The 18517-nt window shown below is 40.2% G+C and overlaps 1 protein-coding gene across 1 annotated transcript in view; it reads left to right on the forward strand.

Annotated features, from left to right (window-relative positions):
• Positions 1-18517, forward strand: part of ATP2C2 (ATPase secretory pathway Ca2+ transporting 2) — a 117274-nt gene that overhangs the window by 57594 nt on the left and 41163 nt on the right. Inside the window, exons 4-9 of the mRNA XM_007477242.3 lie at positions 5967-6056; positions 6863-6898; positions 7002-7063; positions 12593-12701; positions 17325-17474; positions 17560-17628. Of these exons, the coding sequence (XP_007477304.2) occupies positions 5967-6056; positions 6863-6898; positions 7002-7063; positions 12593-12701; positions 17325-17474; positions 17560-17628 (516 nt within the window). The remainder of the gene's footprint in view (positions 1-5966; positions 6057-6862; positions 6899-7001; positions 7064-12592; positions 12702-17324; positions 17475-17559; positions 17629-18517) is intronic.

Here is an 18517-nt window from a genome sequence, read left to right on the forward strand (position 1 = left end):
CATTTTGTGTGTGTGTGTGTGTGTGTGTGTGTGTGTGTGTGTTTGTGGCACTCTTGTAAGATACTGGAATAGTTTGTCATTTCCTTCTCCAGCTCATTTGACAGATGAAAAAATCGAGGCAAACAGGGCTAAGTATCTTGCCCAGGGTCATACAACTAGTAAATGTTTGAGCCCAGATTTGAACCCAGGAAGATGAGTCTTCCTGACTCTGGGTCTACAGCTCTATCCATTGTGCTACCAAGCTACCCTCTAAATAAAACATGTATTCCCTTTCCTTCTCCATTCCCCTCCTTCGAATATTTGTTGACAGCTATCATGTCCCACCATGGTTCTTATTTTCTCTAGACAAAAGAAAGGGAAAAGGCTAGTTCTACCAAACAATCCTCTTTAAAAACAACCCCCTCCAAAAAAAAAAACCCAATCCTTACTTTCTGTCTTAGTAGCAACTGTAAGACAGAAGAGCAATGACTAGGCAAACAGAGTTAAATGACTTGCCCAGGTTCACACAGCTAGGAAGTATTTGAGGTCAAGTCCTACTGATTCTAGGCCTTGTGCTCTAACCATTGCACCACCTAGCTGCCCCCCCCAATCCTCTTCTAATGTGAGCTTGAAGGCCTTTCACTATCCAGAGCCAAGATGGTGGCTTAGTAGCAGCAAAAACGGAAACTGCTTTGACAGTCCTTCCAAACCAATCTTTAGAAAGCACCTCAAGATGACAGGAGTCAAAAACCAACAGCAAGATGGAGTGAGAGGGTCCTCCTGCTGGACACAACTTGAAAGGTAGTCAGAGGGAGTTGATTTTCATGGGATAAGGAGGAACTGGAAGCAAAACTGTACCCCAACAACTTACTGTGCCAGGTTCCATGACTCAGCATAGGCTAACTTTGGGATCCTGAGATCTGGGCTACATCAACAAAAGAGCACCTCAGATCCACCCCTTGAAGTCTGAGGTCCTGGAACCAGCCTGCAGTGAGACCCAGTAGTCCATAGTGCTAAGCCCTTTCAAGCCTGCACCATTGTGGAGAAGACCAAGCCCCAGGGAAAAATAGCACACAGGCTGATCCTTGAAAGCCAACAGCAGAGGAGACAGGATCAGCAAGCAGTTTTCAGAATTATCAGTCCACAGGCCAAAAAAAAAAAAGCCTGGGAAAATGAGCGAATGATAAAAGAAATACTTAATCCTCAAAAATTTCTATGGGGATGAAGAACAAAGCATGGAACCAACAGGATATGGTGAGATCCAAGCAATCACATTTAAGACTTCAAAGCAAAATGGGAATTGGTCTCAATCTCTAGTTAAGAATTCAAAAAGGAGTTCAAGAATCAAATAAGACAGGTCAAAGAAAAATGGGGAAAAGAAATGAAAGCAATGTAAAAAGAAAATAGTTTCAAAAGTAAAATCAGTCAGTTAGAAAAAGAGGCACAAAATTCTAATGAAGAAAAGAATGCCATGAAATCTAGAATGGACCAAATGGAAAAGGAGGATCAAAAGGTCATGGGAGAAATTCGGTCTTTAAAAATTAGAATCGGGCAGATAGAAGCTAATAACTTTATGAGACATCAAGAAACAATAAAACAATCAAAAGAATGAAAAAATAGAAAATATCTCATTGAAAAAACAATTGACCTGGAAAATAGATCCAGAAGATACAGTTTAAGAATTATTGGACTAACTGAAAATCATGACCAAAAATAAAAATGTTTAGACATCATATTATAAGAAATTATTCAAGAAAACTGCCCTGATGTTCTTGAATAATAGGGTAAAATATAAATTGAAAACATCCACAGATCACCTCCTGTAAAAAATCCCCAATTGACAACTCCCAGAAACGTTAAAGCCAAGTTCAAGAGATTCCAGGCCAAGGAGAAAATATTGCATGTAGCCAGAAAGAAATAATTCAGATATCATGGAGCCCTGGTCGGGATTACAGATTAGCAGCTTCTACATTAAAAGACTGGGAGGCTTGGAATATAATGTTCTGGAAGGCAAGGGGACTGGGTTTAAAGCCAAATATTGGGAGGAATCAAGGCAGATCAAGTGAAATTATCATTTTCATAGTTCTGTACCCTAAGCTTCTATTAATATAACATAAGATTACCTGAAGTTTGCTGTAGCATACTGGCTCAAACCAAAGTTGTGGTTCATGAAAACTCTCAGAGTGAAATCCTCATCAATCTACAACTCTTAATTTTAAAGTGGTTTAGCTACTTGCCAATCAGACAGTTCCAGTGCTCTCACCTGAATTCATTATCATTGGCTCAGAAGAATCTCATTCTCTGCACCACTTATATATATGATCTTCAGTTATTTTATGATCTTAAGTGTTTCTCTCTAAATTGAAAGAATTGTAATTCACCCTTCATTTCTGTGGTTTCCAACTGCTACCTATAGAGTCAGTTAATAATATCCTTGATACACTTAATCTACATTGCCTAGCCCTTACCACTCTTCTGCCTTGGAACCAATTTAAGATAGAAGGTAAGGGATTTTAAAAAATAAAATAATAATGCCCATGTAGAAAGTTATGTGGGAATAATCACTATTTTGGGACAGCATAAAACAGAGTCATAACTAGAGTGTGATGACTGGGACTTTGTCTCAGAGCTCTAAAATTTAGAAGGCATTCTAGTGTTTGAGCTCCTCCATAGCATAGAAACATATAAGTTCAGGAAGAGGAATTAGTAAAAATATTTAAACAAGGAAGCTACCATATGAATTGCTTCTTGACCACTTGCCTCCTCCCTTTTACCTTCCCCAAATAGCATTATTTCAGGTTTGTGCTATTTGCCTTGGGTGCAAGAATTGCTTATTAATGGCTCTGCATAAAATTTCCAAGAAGGTTAGTTTAAAGAATGGGAAGTTGTATTAGAGACTTCTGGAAAACATATTTCACAGAAAAAGATCACGAAGGGGAAAACTGCTTGCTTAGAAGATCCTTCTTCTGTTCTGGAGGGCAGGCCAGAGGCAAAATGATGAAATAAGCCCAGTTGGTTTTGGCCCTTGGCCTGTTCACTTATCACCCCCAAGGAGATGTATGTGGAGTCTTGTTCTGTGTCTCCCTCCCCCAAATCCGCGGTCAACTCCTACGGGCACCCTAAGGTGTCAGTAACTGAGAGCAGATTCGAGTGTCCCCTTCCAAGGCAATTTCCTCTTCAATGGGGATCAGAATTTGAAGCTAGAAAGATAAAGGATTGATATGAAATTTTAGTCTTTGGCTGGAGTTATTGAAGAATTTCATAATATCAGCTGGAGTAGGTGAAAGGACATTTGATTTTGAGCTAGAAGACATAGTTTTTAATCACTATCTCCGTGAGCTCTGACAAGTCGTTAATCCTTTCTTTTAAACCCTTACGTTGCCTCTCAGAATCAATACTGCCCAGAATAGGAGCTCCCTTTCTTTCCTTTTGTCTTTGCACTCCGAGCTCTTAGCAGCGTCACACACTTAGGACTCTTAGGAGCGTCACACACAGCCATAACCTGTTGAATTGGACTGGGCGAGGAGCAGGCTAACTAGGTACGTCAGAGACAGACAGTCAGAGAAGTATGAGATGGTCCTTTGCCTTCATGGAGCTTACACAATTGGGGGGCACATAAAGTTAGCTTATTCTAAGGTATAAGTAATTGATAGTTGTTACTCTGATGATTCTCTTTTCTTACTTTTATAACATTACAGTCACACGAAATACTAATAACCAGATTCAATAAATCCCTAATTATTTCATCCTCATTATCAATGTCACCAATAATGATTTATTAAATGCCCACTATGAGCAAGGGTCAGTTAGATGGCTCACTGGATAGATAGGAGGTCCTGGGTTCAAATTTGACCCCAGATATTTCCTTCCTAACTGTGTGACCCTGGGCAAGTCACCACATCCTGTTTGCCTAGCCCAATAATCAGTACTGATTCTAAGACGGAAGATGAGGGCTTAAAAAAATTGATAAATGCCTATATGTGCTAGAATCTGGTGATACAAAGAAAGGTGAAAATATGGTGTCTGTCCTTAAGGAGCTCACATTGTAATGGAGAAACAACATGCAAACATTTATGTATGTATTGGCAAAAATGGGAAATAGTCTCATCTCATAGGAAAGTCACTAATGGTGGGTGCAGACAGAAACCAGAAGATCCCCCTTGCAGAGGATGAGATTTGAGCCAAGTCTTGAAGGAAGCTGGGAGATAGAGATGGGAAGAAAGAACATTCCTAGCCCTTGTCACTCTTCTCTCCTAAAATTGATACTAAGGCAGAAGGTAACGGTTTAAATTTTAAAAAGCCAAACACACTTTTGTTATTTGATCTTAGAAATAATAGGAAGCCATTGGAGTCTAGCAGGGGAGATTGGGTAGAGAGTGGCATGGTTAGCCCTATGCTTAAGGATGAATCAAATCTCTTTGGCACCTGGAATTGAGGAAAGGCTTGGGTCAGGGGGACCAACCAGAAAGCAACTGCTCTAGCACAGATGTGAGACTTTTAAAGCCTGTACCAGGGTGCTGGCTGGGTGAAGGGAGGCTGTGAAAGGTGAGATGACAAAACTTGATCGTATATTGGCTATGTGGGGTGAGGGTGACTGACGAGTGGAAGATGACACCAAAGATGTGATCCTGGGTGACTAGGTGATGCTGGCGTCCTTGAGAGCAAGAGGAAAGTTAGTCAGAGGAGGGGAGGAATAATGAGTTCTCTTTCCAATGTAGGAATTTAAGATGTCCGTAGGATAGCCAATTAAGCATTTTGATTTCAAAAAATTGGACATAAATGTTAGCTAAATAAGAATTCTACCAACATATCGGCTGTTGGCCCCTTTCCAAGTATATCTATGGACCTCTCAAGATGTTGCGCCTTCTGTTTTATGGTCCATTTGTATGCTCTTGTCATTTTTATGACCTCACTACGCATCGCTTTCCATTTTTCTTGGTATCCAGATTTTATAGGCTGTTATATTTCATTACATAAATATGTCATAATTTTTTCATTCATTCCCAAATTTGCTGGCCATACAGATTTCCCCATCATATTTTCACTTTTACCAAAACAAAATAACAACTATGAATATTTTAAAATATTTACTTTTATTAAACGTAAAACACACCTCCATATTGGTCATTGTTGCAAGAGCACATTCCTATAAAACCAAAAGCCCCAAATGAAACTGTAAATACACTGATGTGAAAGATAGTATACTCTGGTCCACATCCATCCAACTCCAGGGGTTCTTTCTCTGAAGGTGGACAGCATGGATATTTTTTTAAACCCTTACCTTCCGTCTTGGAGTCAATATTGTGAATTGGCTACAAGGCAGAAGAGCAGTAAGGACTAGGCAATGAGGGGTAAGTGACTTGTTCAGGGTCACACAGCTGGGAAGTGTCTGGATCCAGATTTGAACCCAGGACCTGCATCTCTAGACTTGGCTCTCAATCCACTGAGCCACTCTAGCTGCCCCCCATTATGAATATTTTTGAACAAGGCAGAAGACTGCTAAAGAATAGGCACCTGCAGTTAAGTGACTTGCCCAGGGTCACACAATTAGGAAATATCTGAGACCAGATTTCAACCCAGGTCCTCCTCCATCTCTATCCTCGCTGTCCGTAGGGTATTGGCATTTTAAAAGAAAATACTTGAGACCTGCCCTAATGACAGTTTAATTTATTGGAGAAATTGGAAGGCAGTAAAGAAGTATGTGGGTGATGGATATTTTGGAGAGCAGAATCTTACTCGTATCCTATCATCTAAGCAATATCTGTCCACAGGGCCAGCACTTTGTGTTTATATATTTTGCCCTCCAAAATATCCATTGCCCAGATATATGTGTGTATACATGTGTATGTGTGTATTTAATATAGTAATATTTATTTATATATGGTATGTATATGTAAATATTGATGTCATATACTATATACATAATAAATATCTGTTCCTCAATGTGGACCAGCATAACTGATAGAACCATTTTATTCTTTCCTTAGTTTAAGAATCCTCTTATCCTCTTACTGCTGGGCTCTGCTTTAGTGAGCGTGATTACGAAAGAGCACGAGGATGCTGTGAGCATCACCATGGTGAGTGCACAAGAAGCCGTAAGTAAGAACCAGACGTCAGTGAGGCTGATGACTTTTGAGGTGGGAACCAGACTTAGTTAAGTCCATTAGTGAATGCCTTCCATGGATTAACATCCAAGGAGAACAATCCTGCCACCCTTTCTTGGTAACAAGGCCAGCTGTTTGGAGACCTGTTTTTGTATGGGCTCTAATAAACAGTAACTGGGTTGCACAGTGGGTAGGGCACTGAGCCTGGCATCAGGAAGGTCAGAATTCAAATCTAACCTCAGACACTGGTTGCAGGACCTTGATCAAGACATTGAACCTCAGTCTGCCTCAGTTTCCTCAATTGTAAAATGAGTATAATAATATCTATCTCAATGAGGATCAGATGTGATCACATAAATGGTCAAAACTTAATAAAATGCTCATTTCCTTTCTTCAGTTTTCTGTATGACTTTGCCGTCTTCTTTCCCTAAGCTAAGTTTTCTTCCTAAATGAAATGAATCCTGACTGGCTTTTTTTTTCCTTTTCTAAAATCCTCTAACTCTTTATTTCATTTCGCATGATCCTTTTTAAGTATATGACCTCAGGGCAGTGTACAAGGCTAGCCAAGCATATATATGTCTGGACATTTTTGTGCCACGTAGGAACAATCTCTTTTGTCCTGGAGCAGTGTTTTACCTTACCTACTCTCCTGTTCCCAAAGCTCTATAAGATTGTCAAAGAACACTAGAGACCAATCCAAAGCATTGCCTTAAGAAAACTGCCTAGTATTTTGATCACTGCTCATTTCAAAGTGGATTATTTTCCCCATTTGTCTTTAGGCTGTACTGATCGTGGTTACAGTAGCCTTCATCCAGGTAAGTTATGCCATGATGCTTCCTATCTCGGTAACTCCATGAAGTTTTCCAACTTTAGAGTGATTCTCTCCTGGACCAACCTTTCGGATGTCCTTCTTATTAGGAATACCGGTCAGAGAAGTCTCTAGAAGAGCTTAGCAAGCTGGTTCCTCCAGAATGTAACTGGTAAGTAAAATGGCTCCATGACTTTATGCAACACTAAGAACAATTAACAAACAAATACGTGTAATGGCAAAAATCAAATATTTGTGATGTTATTACCAAAAGACAAGTGTCGGTTGTTAGAAAGAGATAGACAGACTGGGTCTGTACCCCAAAGAGATAATGGACAAAAAGACTTGTACAAAAATATTCATAGCTGCGCTCTTTGTGGTGGCCCAAAACTGGAAAACGAGGGGATGCCCATCAATTGGGGAATGGCTGAACAAATTGTGGTATCTGTTGGTGATGGAATACTATTGTGCTAAAAGGAATAATAAAGTGGAGGAGTTCCATGGAGACTGGAACAACCTCCAAGAAGTGATGCAGAGCGAGAGGAGCAGAACCAGGAGAACATTGTACACAGAGACTAATACACTGTGGTATAATCGAACGTAATGGACTTCTCCATTAATGGCGGTGTAATGTCCCTGAACAATCTGCAGGGATCTAGGAGAAAAAAACACCATTCATAAGCAAAGGATAAACTATGGGAGTGGAAACACCCAGGAAAAGCAACTGCCTGAATACAGAGGTTGAGGGGACATGACAGAGGAGAGACTCTAAATGAACACTCTAATGCAAATACTATCAACAAAGCAATGGGTTCAAATCAAGAAAACATCTAATGCCCAGTGGACTTACACGTCGGCTATGGGGGGTGGGGGGGAGGAAAAGAAAATGATCTATGTCTTTAACGAATAATGCTTGGAAATGATCAAATAAAATATATTAAAAAAAAGAACTACAAGAAAGAGACAGAGAGAGAGAGAGAGACAGAGAGAGAGGGGAGAGAGAGGGAGAGAAAGGGAGGGAGGGGGAGAGGGAGAGAAAGGGAGGGAGGGAGGGAGGGAGGGAGAGAGAGAGAGAGAGAGAGAGAGAGAGAGAGAGAGAGAGAGAGAGAGAGAGAGAGAGAGAGAGAGAGAGAGAGAGAGAGAGAGAGAAACAGAGAGAGAGAAACAGAGAGAGAGAGAGAGAGAGAGAGAGAGAGAGAGAGAGAGAGAGAGAGAGAGAGAGAGAGAGAGAGAGATAGAGAGAGAGAGAGAGAGACTGGTTTTGGAATCAAGACCAGAATTCTCTTCCTTGGGACCAGCTGGGTAGCTCAGTGGATTGAAAGCCAGGCCCAGAGATGGAAGGTCCTGGGTTCAAATGTGGCCTCAGACACTTCCCAGCTGTGTGACCGTGGGCAAGTCACTTAACCTCCATTACCTAGCCCTTACTGTTCTTCTGCCTTGGAACCAATACACAGTACTGATTCTAAGACAGGAAGTAAGGGTTTAAAAAAAATTCTCTCCCTCCCTCCCTTTTATCCCTCCCTACTCTCTGAGATGGTAAGCAATCTGATATACAGTTTACATGTTCGATAATGTAAAACGTGATTGTTATTATTGCTAACTTTAAATTAACCGATTCTCAGATCAACAAAAATGCATGAAGTGTGCCAGGCTCCAGGATATTTGCAGATTTTTCTTATAAAGAAATTGTCTTTTAGAGCACATTTCTACATATATACAAAGAGAACTGAGAAAGATGATATGGTTTTAGACCTAAAGAAACCTTAAAAATCATGTTATCTAATACCCCCCTTTTTTGTCATTTAAGGACTTTGTTAATTCCCTTTTCAGTCTTATTTGACTCTCTATGACCCCATTTGGGGTTTTCTTGGCAAAGATACTACAGTAATTAGCTATTTCCTTCTCTGTAAATCTGTGTCATTTTACAATGTCATTTTACAGATGAGGAAACTGAAGCAAACATGGTGAGGTGACTTGTCCAGGGTCACACAGCTAGGAACTTTCTAAGGCTGGATTTGAATTCAGGAAAATGAGTCTTCTTGACTCCAAGCTTGGCACTCTATCCACTGTACCACCCAGCATCCCCATCAGATAAAGACATTGAAGACTAAATAAAGGGAAAGACTTGCCTATGGTCAGCAGAACCCAGGTATTCTGAATGGAGTCTTTATGGAGGAAACTCTTTTAGACCTGGATTTCTCTCTGTTTCCTATTTGATTTTGAAAGTTTCATGATTTTGGAAAAGAAGCAAGAGAGAAAGTGATTGACTTTATAGACCACAGAAGCAAGGCCAGAGAAGAAATAGTGGACCAAGAGCCAAAAGACCCATGATTTAGCACCTTCTATGTCACTTATTAGCCACTGATTTGGACAAATCATTTAATTCATCTGAGCCTCAATGTCCCTACCTGTAAAGTGAAGGTGACCTCTTCTTGTTTCTTTTCCAGCTTTAAAATTCTATGGGCAGAGTCTAGGGAGGGATTGGAAATCCATCACTGGGTGTTAATTATGTTGGTATTAATGTCTTTAGAATTCATTATAATGGAGCTGAGTTCATTAGACTTTTTCATTTGTGAGAAAACAGCCCTAAATCTTAATCTGTGCAGTTACTCATATTTTAATCAGGGAGGTTTATGTCCCTCCAGTTTACTATGGAATGTCTTAATCCTCTGATTCATCCAATTGCAGATCAGCCTCATTCTAGAACAAATACAGGAATTTTAAGAATAGAATTAAAATATGAAAACTTGTCAGAATTATGTCTTTCTTCTCAGAAGTCAAACATATGACCAAAATGATCATAAGCCTTTCTCAGCCTATCTCTGAACTTAAGCCATATTACGGTGGAGTTCAGGAGAGACTAGGAGGCCCCCATTGTTAATAACTTTTTGGATTTAGGAAGTCACCCCAAGAAAATCCCAACATTAGGCTCCCAGCTCCTATCTGTGACTTCTCTCCCCACCCCAATTAATAGTGATTCTAAAATGGAGACAGAATGTTCATTTACTTTTGTTTGGAATAATTATATTTTAAAAAGAATTTCATGGGGGAGGGAGGCAGCAAGTAGATGGAAAACGAGGCTTAGGGAAGGACCTGGGTTCAAATTTGACCTCATATTCTTCCTACCTGTGTGACCCTGGGCAAGTCACTTAACCCCAGTTGCCTAGCCCTTGCCATTTTTCTGATACTAAGACAGAAGGTATGGGGAAGGAAGGAAGGAAGGAAGGAAGGAAGGAAGGAAGGAAGGAAGGAAGGAAGGAAGGAAGGAAGGAAGGAAGGAAGGAAGGAAGGAAGGAAGGAAGGAAGGAAGGAAGGAAGGGAAAGAGAGAGAAAGAAAGAGAGAAAGGAAAAAGAAAAGAGAGAGAAGGAAAGAGAGAAAGGAAAAAGAAAAGAGAGAGAAGGAAAGAGAGAAAGGAAAAAGAAAAGAGAGAGAAGGAAAGAAAAACAGTTCCATAGATAGAAAATATCACAGATTTACAGAGGTTGGAAAGGACCTTGAAAAAAATAATAATGATTTTGTTTTTTGAAAAACAAACCCTCTCTAAACAGAATTCACTGAATCTGAGACTATTTAGTTGAACCTGTGCTAGCTGGAGGAACTTCCCTTAACAGCATCACCAACAAGTAGACCTCCTGCCTTCTTTTGAAGGATTCTAGTGAAATTGAGATCAGCTAGTGGCACAGCAGATAGAACATCAGACCTGGAACCCAAATCTTGGGTTCAAATTTGATCTCAGATACTTCCTAGATCTATGACCCTGGACAAGTCACTTAATCCCAATTACCTGACCCTTACAGCTCTTCTGCCTTAAAACCCATACTCAGTATTAGTTCTAAGAATAAGCTAAGGGTTTATTTAAAAAAAAAAAAGATGGGGTTGACATGGATGTGTCCTCCTTAAAATGGAAAATCTGGGAAGAATCAGTCAATCAGAAGAGCCTAAAGAGACAAATGTACTTCTAATGTGAGAAGTCCAGAGTTACTTTTTAAGTGACTTGCTTACAGTCACACAGCTTGTAAGTGTTGAGGTTGTTATTGAGTCATTTGTCTAGTCATATCCAACTCTTCTTGTCCCCATTGGGGGTTTTCTTGGCAGAAATAATGGAGTGGTTTGCCATTTTCTTCTCTGGCTAACTGAGGCAGACAGGATTAAATGACTTAACCAGGATTACACAGCTAGTAAATATCTGAAGCTGGCTTTGAACCCATAAAGATGAGTTTTCCTGATTCCAGACCCAGTGCGCTATCCCCTGTGCCACCCAGCTGCCCAAGTGCTGGGGGCATGAATTCAAATCCAAGTTTTTGGACTCCAAGGCCAGCCCTCCTTCCATTATACCATTTAGTTTTCATGCTAAGAGAACTTGACATGAGAGGTATTACCATAATTTAAACAAGATTTCTCTTTGGAAAATAATTTCTAGTTTGGCTTAGTACATTCTAATTTGGGTGGCAGGGCCATAATAGTGGACAGCCATGAAAGGATGGAAGAATGGATAATTCATTACAAGATGTCAGAAGTCTAACAGTTGGTCTCAGGGCTCATATTTTAGCAGTTCTCTGATCCAGGCAGCCCCAGATTTGGTACAAGTCGCTTAACCACACTTAAACTTCCTCAGTTTCTTTATCTGTACTCTGGACACAAGATAGAGAAATCTGGCTCAACAACTGTGCTACTGTAGTCTATGAAAAACCTAGTTGGGACCCAGTGCCTTGCAGTTTCTGTGTGTTTATGCAGCATTTAGGGATGTGGCTTATTGTCATCAGTAGACAACATCTGTAACTATTTCTTTGTTTCTTTTTTATTAAAATTGATATTTATTAAATTTACTATTTATGTTTTTTAAAAAAATCCAATACTCCCCAACTAGAGAAATTTGAAACAATTTATATAGTTTGTAGGCATAGATTGATTACTCAGTTTTCTTTATTAAAAGCTGTGCCCGTTTTTCAGATTAATAAATGTGTGTGACAGTATTCTGAAAATAATTTGAGGGTAAAACAGTTTTTTTTAAACCTTACCTTCTGTCTTAGAATCAATATTGTGGATTGGTGACAAGGCAGAAGAGTAGTAAAGGCGTGGCAATAACAATTAAGTGACTTGCCCAGAGTCACACAGCTAGGAAGTATCTGAGGCTAGATTTGAACCCAGGACCTCCTATCTCTAGGGCTGACCCTCAATTGACTGAGTCACCTTGGCGCCCCCAACATTTATGTTTTAAAGAAAATTAATAGTTGTGTATCTACATTTGGGGGGTTATTTGTGTGTGTGGTTCAGTGAAATGAGCTATAGAGTTGGAATAAGGACGTGAGTTTGAATTCTGACTCTGACATTTCCTACACAAATCAATTAACCTCTCTGGGGCTTATTTTTTTCATCTCCAAAATGAAGATATTTGTATCATCTGCCTCTGACTTGTTATGAAGAAAACACTTTGTGAACATTAATCTTATGGGGCACCTTTATCTTTTGTTTTCCTCTGAATTAATTGTATCTAACAGGAATACTCCTGCTATGAATAAGAAAATGTTGTTTGATTCCTTTATCTTTCTGCCAATGGTCAATTCCTAAAGCCAAAAAAAAATGTTTATAATTCAAAGGATTGTTTCTTCAATGCTGTTTTTTGCAAAGTTATCTTCAGGACACAGAGTACATTTCTTTCAACATGGATGCTCTTGTTTCCTATCTGATTCCAATGTTCAGCATTAGAGAGGGGAAACTCCAGCATGTGCTAGCCCGAGACCTCGTCCCTGGAGACATTGTGTGCCTTTCAATTGGAGACAGGGTCCCTGCTGACATCCGACTGACAGAGGTAAGGATGGCCAGCTTTGTGAGTTTGTTCTAGAACGGACCTTTTGGGTCTTGGGTTTTTTTTTCTTTTAAAAGCCCTTACTTTCTGTCCTAGTAACAAATCTAAGATAGAAGAGCAAGAGCTAGACAAATAAGGTTAGCTAGGAAGTATCTGAGGCCAAGATTTGAACCGAGGTCCTCCAGACTCCAGAAGTGATCTATCCACTTAGCTATCCCTTGGATCACTTTCCATTTTGTGTTTTGTTTTTATATTTTTTATTATATTGTTATAATATATATTATTATTATGTATTGTTATTTATTTTTATATTTTCATTTATTATATATGTTTTATATTTATATGTTATATATTATATTATTATATTTTATATATTAGATTTATTTGTTTCTATATTTATATTTTATTGCTATGTTAATATTTTATTGGTAATTATTATATTATTTTATTTTATGTTATATGAATATGTTGTTATAATTATATGTATTGCATATGATTATAACAATACATTATATATATTATATTAATACACTTACAGATTACTCTCACTTTACAAGAGATCTCTCTTTTTTAAAAAATTAATTTATTTAGTCAATTTAGAACATTATTCCTTGATTACAAGAGTTACATTATTTCCCTCCCCTCCCCTCCCCTCCCCCCTTCCCACAGCCAGCACACAATTTCATTGGGTATTACATGTGTCCTTGATCAGAACCTGTTTCCATGTTGTGAGTGTTTTTGCAAGAGATCTAAGACAAAACCAGTGAACCTGAATCCTGAGATTGCATCTCTAGCAATCTGAATACACTGTGGAAACTGCAAGGAGACATATAAGCCATAAGAGAACACAAAATATATATTTCCCTGCTTCCAGCTCTTTGAGCTCCATTTGCAGCAAATTCTATCATTCAGAAGCCATTATTCTTACTTTATTTGCAGTCAAAACCATTATGATTATTTGATTCCGTAACCCTTGGCTGATTAGAAGCGCCATATCAGAAGGAAAAAGGTGTTGCTGGGGCCATTTAGTGTAGTGATACACAGTCCTATATATAGCTCAATAACACTTGAGAGCATCATTGTACTATAATACTATAAATTAACGATGTCTATGATGATGATGGTACATCTTAGAAAAAACCAGGGGCTTTGAAGTCAAAGAGACCTGAACCTCAGTTCTAGTTCTGCTCCTTACTAGCAGCATGACCTAGGGATAAGCCATTTCTCTTCTCTGGCCCATGGTTTCCTCCTTGGTAAAATATGGGGACAGCATGACATGGTTGGGAAGCTTTGGATTCAGAAATGGAGGGATGGGATTAGAAATCGAGCTCTTCCACGCAGCGACGTCACTATGCCTCCGTCTATTCACCCCGTCTCTCTTCCTCTACAAAATGAAGTGGTTTGGACGGTGACCTGATCTACCAGGGTCCTTTCAACTCTAAATTTATGATCCCTAAGATCTCTTCTGGATTTAAAGGCTCTGATCTCTAACTCTTCAATCCTAGGATGCTCTGGATTCAGATAAGTCCTTGACACAGGAATGAGTTCTTTGCAATGCACAGCACAATGGCATATATATCTGCATGCTAATTGGCAGTAGGCATGGACAGTGAGGGTTGATTTTCAGTGTTATATCCCACCTTCCTTTCCCTTAACTTCCCTATTGCCCCCAATAGCAACACTGGCATGCTTCCCCAACACTCTGATCAAAGCCCCTGTGCCAGAAGAACAGACACTAGCAATTTGGTGGACCGTTTTTGGAAGGTTGTTGGGGCAGCTAGATAGCACAATGAATATAGCATCATGCCTTCGAATTGGGAGAACCTAGATTCAAATCTGAATTCAGATCCTTCCTAGCTGTGTGATCCTAGGCAAGTCACTTAACCCCAGTGGCCAAGCTCTTGCCATCCTTCTGTCTTACAACTGATACTAAGACAGAAGATAAAGGTTAAAAAAAAAAGGTGGTTAGACCAGATAACCTCTAAGGCTCTTCCAACTTGAACGTTCTGTCTTTGCCCACCTCTACTCTATCTTCCTTCTTTGACACTATATGTTCTGTGCTTCCATCTAGCTTTGACATTCTATAGGTCTGACATTGTATGATCCCAGAGTCACTGTCCACAAATTAGACTCTTGGCACCTTACAGCTTGATTTGAGAGACAATTAGTTAGTTTATTTACAGTGGTAACTGCAAAACGACTTGTGGAGCCACGAAAATGTGTTCTGGAGTAACTTTAAATATGTTTTGAAACCATTCCAGTTTCAAGAAACACTATGCTAAAGAATCAGCCTGAAAAGAAGCCTACTTTCTTGGGAATGGCCTGGGATTAACAAAACATTATCTTCTTCACAGTTATAAACAAAGGACAGAGACCACAGCCGTCTACACTGAACTGGTACAACCAGTAACACTAGGTCACAGCTTTCTCTTTTCTTTGTCATTTATGAAATAAAAGGGGACTCAGAATTGAATCTGTCAGAACTCCAAGTAATGCTTTGTCTTTGGAGCAGGGGAAATAACTAAGAGAGAAACTGACTGAAAAATCTCTTCTACCATCTGTTTCAGTCTTATCCTGTCTTTTTCACTTGCATTGCCTCCCATCACAGCCACAGTGTAGTTGGTCTCTCTAGATGACATTTGGTCCCTCTACTTCCTTTTGATCACTCGCTCTGAATGCTATCAGCACCAGGGGCTTCTTGGTGACATTCCATTCTTAAATCCTGGTTGGCTGGCTTCCATTCCCACTACTTATTGAAGCTACTCTCTTGGATTGAATTCACTTGGCATTATTAAGCACCGTCCATGAGCTGGCTACTATGCTAGATGCTTGGGGTGCAGAGGCAAACATGAAACAGTCCCTGCCCTCAAGAAGCTTATATTTTACCGAGGAGTACATTTTTGGTTCAGACCTTTGATTTCATTGATATTGGAAATTCCTGGACTTATTATCAGCAACTATTGCAACTTATAGTCTTAGAGAGTTCCCTGGGGGCAGAGTGACTTGCACAGGGCTACCTAGCTAGGATATATCCGAGGTGAGACTTGAACATAGATCTCCCTGGGTCTGAGGCTAACTATGTGCCATACCACCTTTCCAGGATCATACACATAGATGGATAAATCCAAAGTAGCTCTGCTATTCTTTCCTTGCTTGCCCCCTGGGGACAGGAGATGGAATTTATAAAGGAGCAAAAGGGAGAGAAAAAGATGAGGAAGAAAAGGAGAGAGGGAGAGCAACAAAAACAGATAAGGTGGAATGAGAGAGGGGAGGTGGGGAGGAAGGAAGAGGAGAAGAAGAGGAGGAGGAAGAGGAGAAGAAGAGGAGGAGAGAAAGGAGGAGCAAAAGAAAAAGAGGAAGAAGAGAGGAGGAAAAGAAGAAAAGGAGAGAGAGGAAAGAAGAGAAGGAGAAGAATTGGAGAGAGACAGAGAGAGAGAGAGAGAGGTCTTGAAGGAAACTATAGATGTTAAGAGATATAAAGTGTGAAATATAGGGACTAAGACAGATTGGCTGGAATATAGGATATGTGAAGTCACATAATTAAAGAAACCTCTAGAGAGGTTTCTTTAAATCATCCTTAGTTGCAGCCAGAGCTCAGATGAGAAGTCAGCTCTAGTGTTCTTTTGGGACAATCAGACAACCTCAGAGAAATAATCATCAGAATCAATACAGTTACTCAAATTTATGTTGCCCTTTTCAGATTGCAAGGCCCTTTCCTCCTAAGTAGGCTATGAAGTCAGTAGTACAAATATTATTCCTACTTATGGGTGAAAATGAAGGATGGGAGTGAAGAGACTCATACTGGAATCTGTATGGGGTGCTCAGGGAGGAGTAATATCTCTGGTATGGAGGGCTTGTCGTGCCCTCTTAGGGCAGCTCTCCAGCCTCTGACCCCCACCTGACACCCAGCTCTCACTTGTGGCTCCTAGTAGCTGCTAGCACGCGGCAGCGGCCACACCCCGGGCAATGGACAGGCCGGCTAAACCTAGTGAGAGTAGCCATTGGGTCATCGACCCCTGGTGAACCAGGGCTTTGCTCACCCAGCATGTGAAGACTGCTTTGGCTAAACAGATGGAAGAAACCAACAAGAAGGTTCAACGGCTGAGAGGGCGATGCAGCAAAGCACTGTGGGGTGCTCAAGGCATGTTGGAGCACAAAGGACAACCTGGCCATCCAATGCAGCTGAGGAAGTCTCCAGGTGTAACGACTTTTTTGTGCCATTGGACCCAGGCTTCCAACACTGAGAGAGTGGGACTGTCTCTGTGCATCGGCTTTTCCACTTAAATCTTCATGCACAGGTGTGTTTGTGCACAAAAACACACAAAGACAATAGTCATCCTCAGTTACCGAGAGACTACTACTACTACTAGCCACATGATCTTGGCCCTGTGACTTCTTGTCTCTTGGCCTCAGTTTCCTTATCTATAAAGTAAGAGAATTGTTGCAGATGACCTGTAAAATGCTTTCATGATTGAATGAATTTGGAGACGTGCTTGTCTCCCCCACCCCTCATCAGAAAATGCCTTGTTTCACAACGCCAAGGTTTTAAATATTAATTCTGTAAAATCAAAGCAGCTGATGTGTGTAGGGAAACAAAATGACATTTTTATTCTCCTTTGAATTTAGGTTACAGAGCTCTTGGTTGATGAGTCTAGTTTTACTGGAGAAGCTGAACCTTGCATCAAAACAGATGGCCCCTTGTCAGGGGAAGGGGACCTGACATCATTGAGCAATATTGTATTCATGGGAACTCTCGTACAGTATGGAAAAGGAAGAGTAAGTCCCTCCATGTTTAGTTGATGTCTTTTTGTCTCTCTCTCCTAAAAAAACTGTTCATAGTATTTTTGTTTTCCTAATGCAGGGAGTAGTGATTGGAACCGGAGAAAAGTCTCAGTTTGGAGAAGTGTTCCAAATGATGCAGGCTGAAGAGGTAAGAGGAGTGCCATCTTTATGTACAATTTGATGTCAGAGTGGAGAAGAAATCTGTATTAAAAAGAGACATAAACATGGCACCAGGACTGGAGTCAGAAGGACCTGGGCTCAAATCTGGTCTCTGACACTTCCTAGCTGTGTGATCCTAGCCAAGTCACTTAACCCCTATTGTCTAGCCCTTACCACTTTTCTGCTTTGGAACTGAAACTTAGTAGTGATTCTAAAACAAAAGGAAAGAGTTTTAAAATGAGAGAGAGAAACAAACAGGGGCAGCTCGGTGTCACCTCCCTGGCTCAGAGAGTACATATTGTCAGGGCTTTCTTTTTTGACTGGGAATAGTGGGGTATAGGATTTTATCACGGTAGGGGTCTCTTAGCAAGGAGCTTTCTCACCCAGTGCACACAAAGGGCACCATGTCTGTAGCTTCTAGTTTTTGAATGTTTCCTGGAGTTCTGAGGCTGAGGGACTTTGCTTGGACATAGTCATGTTTTTGAGATGAGACTTGAAACCTGGTCTTTATACATTCAAGTCTGGCTCTATATCCATCATCCCAGTCTGCCTCTCTATCAAAGACTAAATGAGTTAATAGTTGCAACCATATTTTGAAACATTGGTATGCATCATCTGATGATTTGTTGAAGGACTGGCCTAAAGGTGAAATGAGCTGACTCAGAAGGTGATGAGATCCCCACCACTGGAGGTCTTCAAGAAGAGAGGGAAGAAATTAAGTATCTGCTGTATGCTAGGCATTGTGCTTTATAGATATTATTTCATTTGGTCTTCATAACAACCCTAGGAGGTAGGTACTGGTGTGATACTCCATTTTGCAGTTGAGGAAATTGAGGCAGAGAGAGATTAAGTAACTTGTCCAAGGTTATGCAGTGAGA

The sequence above is a fragment of the Monodelphis domestica genome, chromosome 1 (assembly GCF_027887165.1).
Source record: "Monodelphis domestica isolate mMonDom1 chromosome 1, mMonDom1.pri, whole genome shotgun sequence".
In the NCBI taxonomy this organism is placed as follows: Eukaryota; Metazoa; Chordata; class Mammalia; order Didelphimorphia; family Didelphidae; genus Monodelphis; species Monodelphis domestica.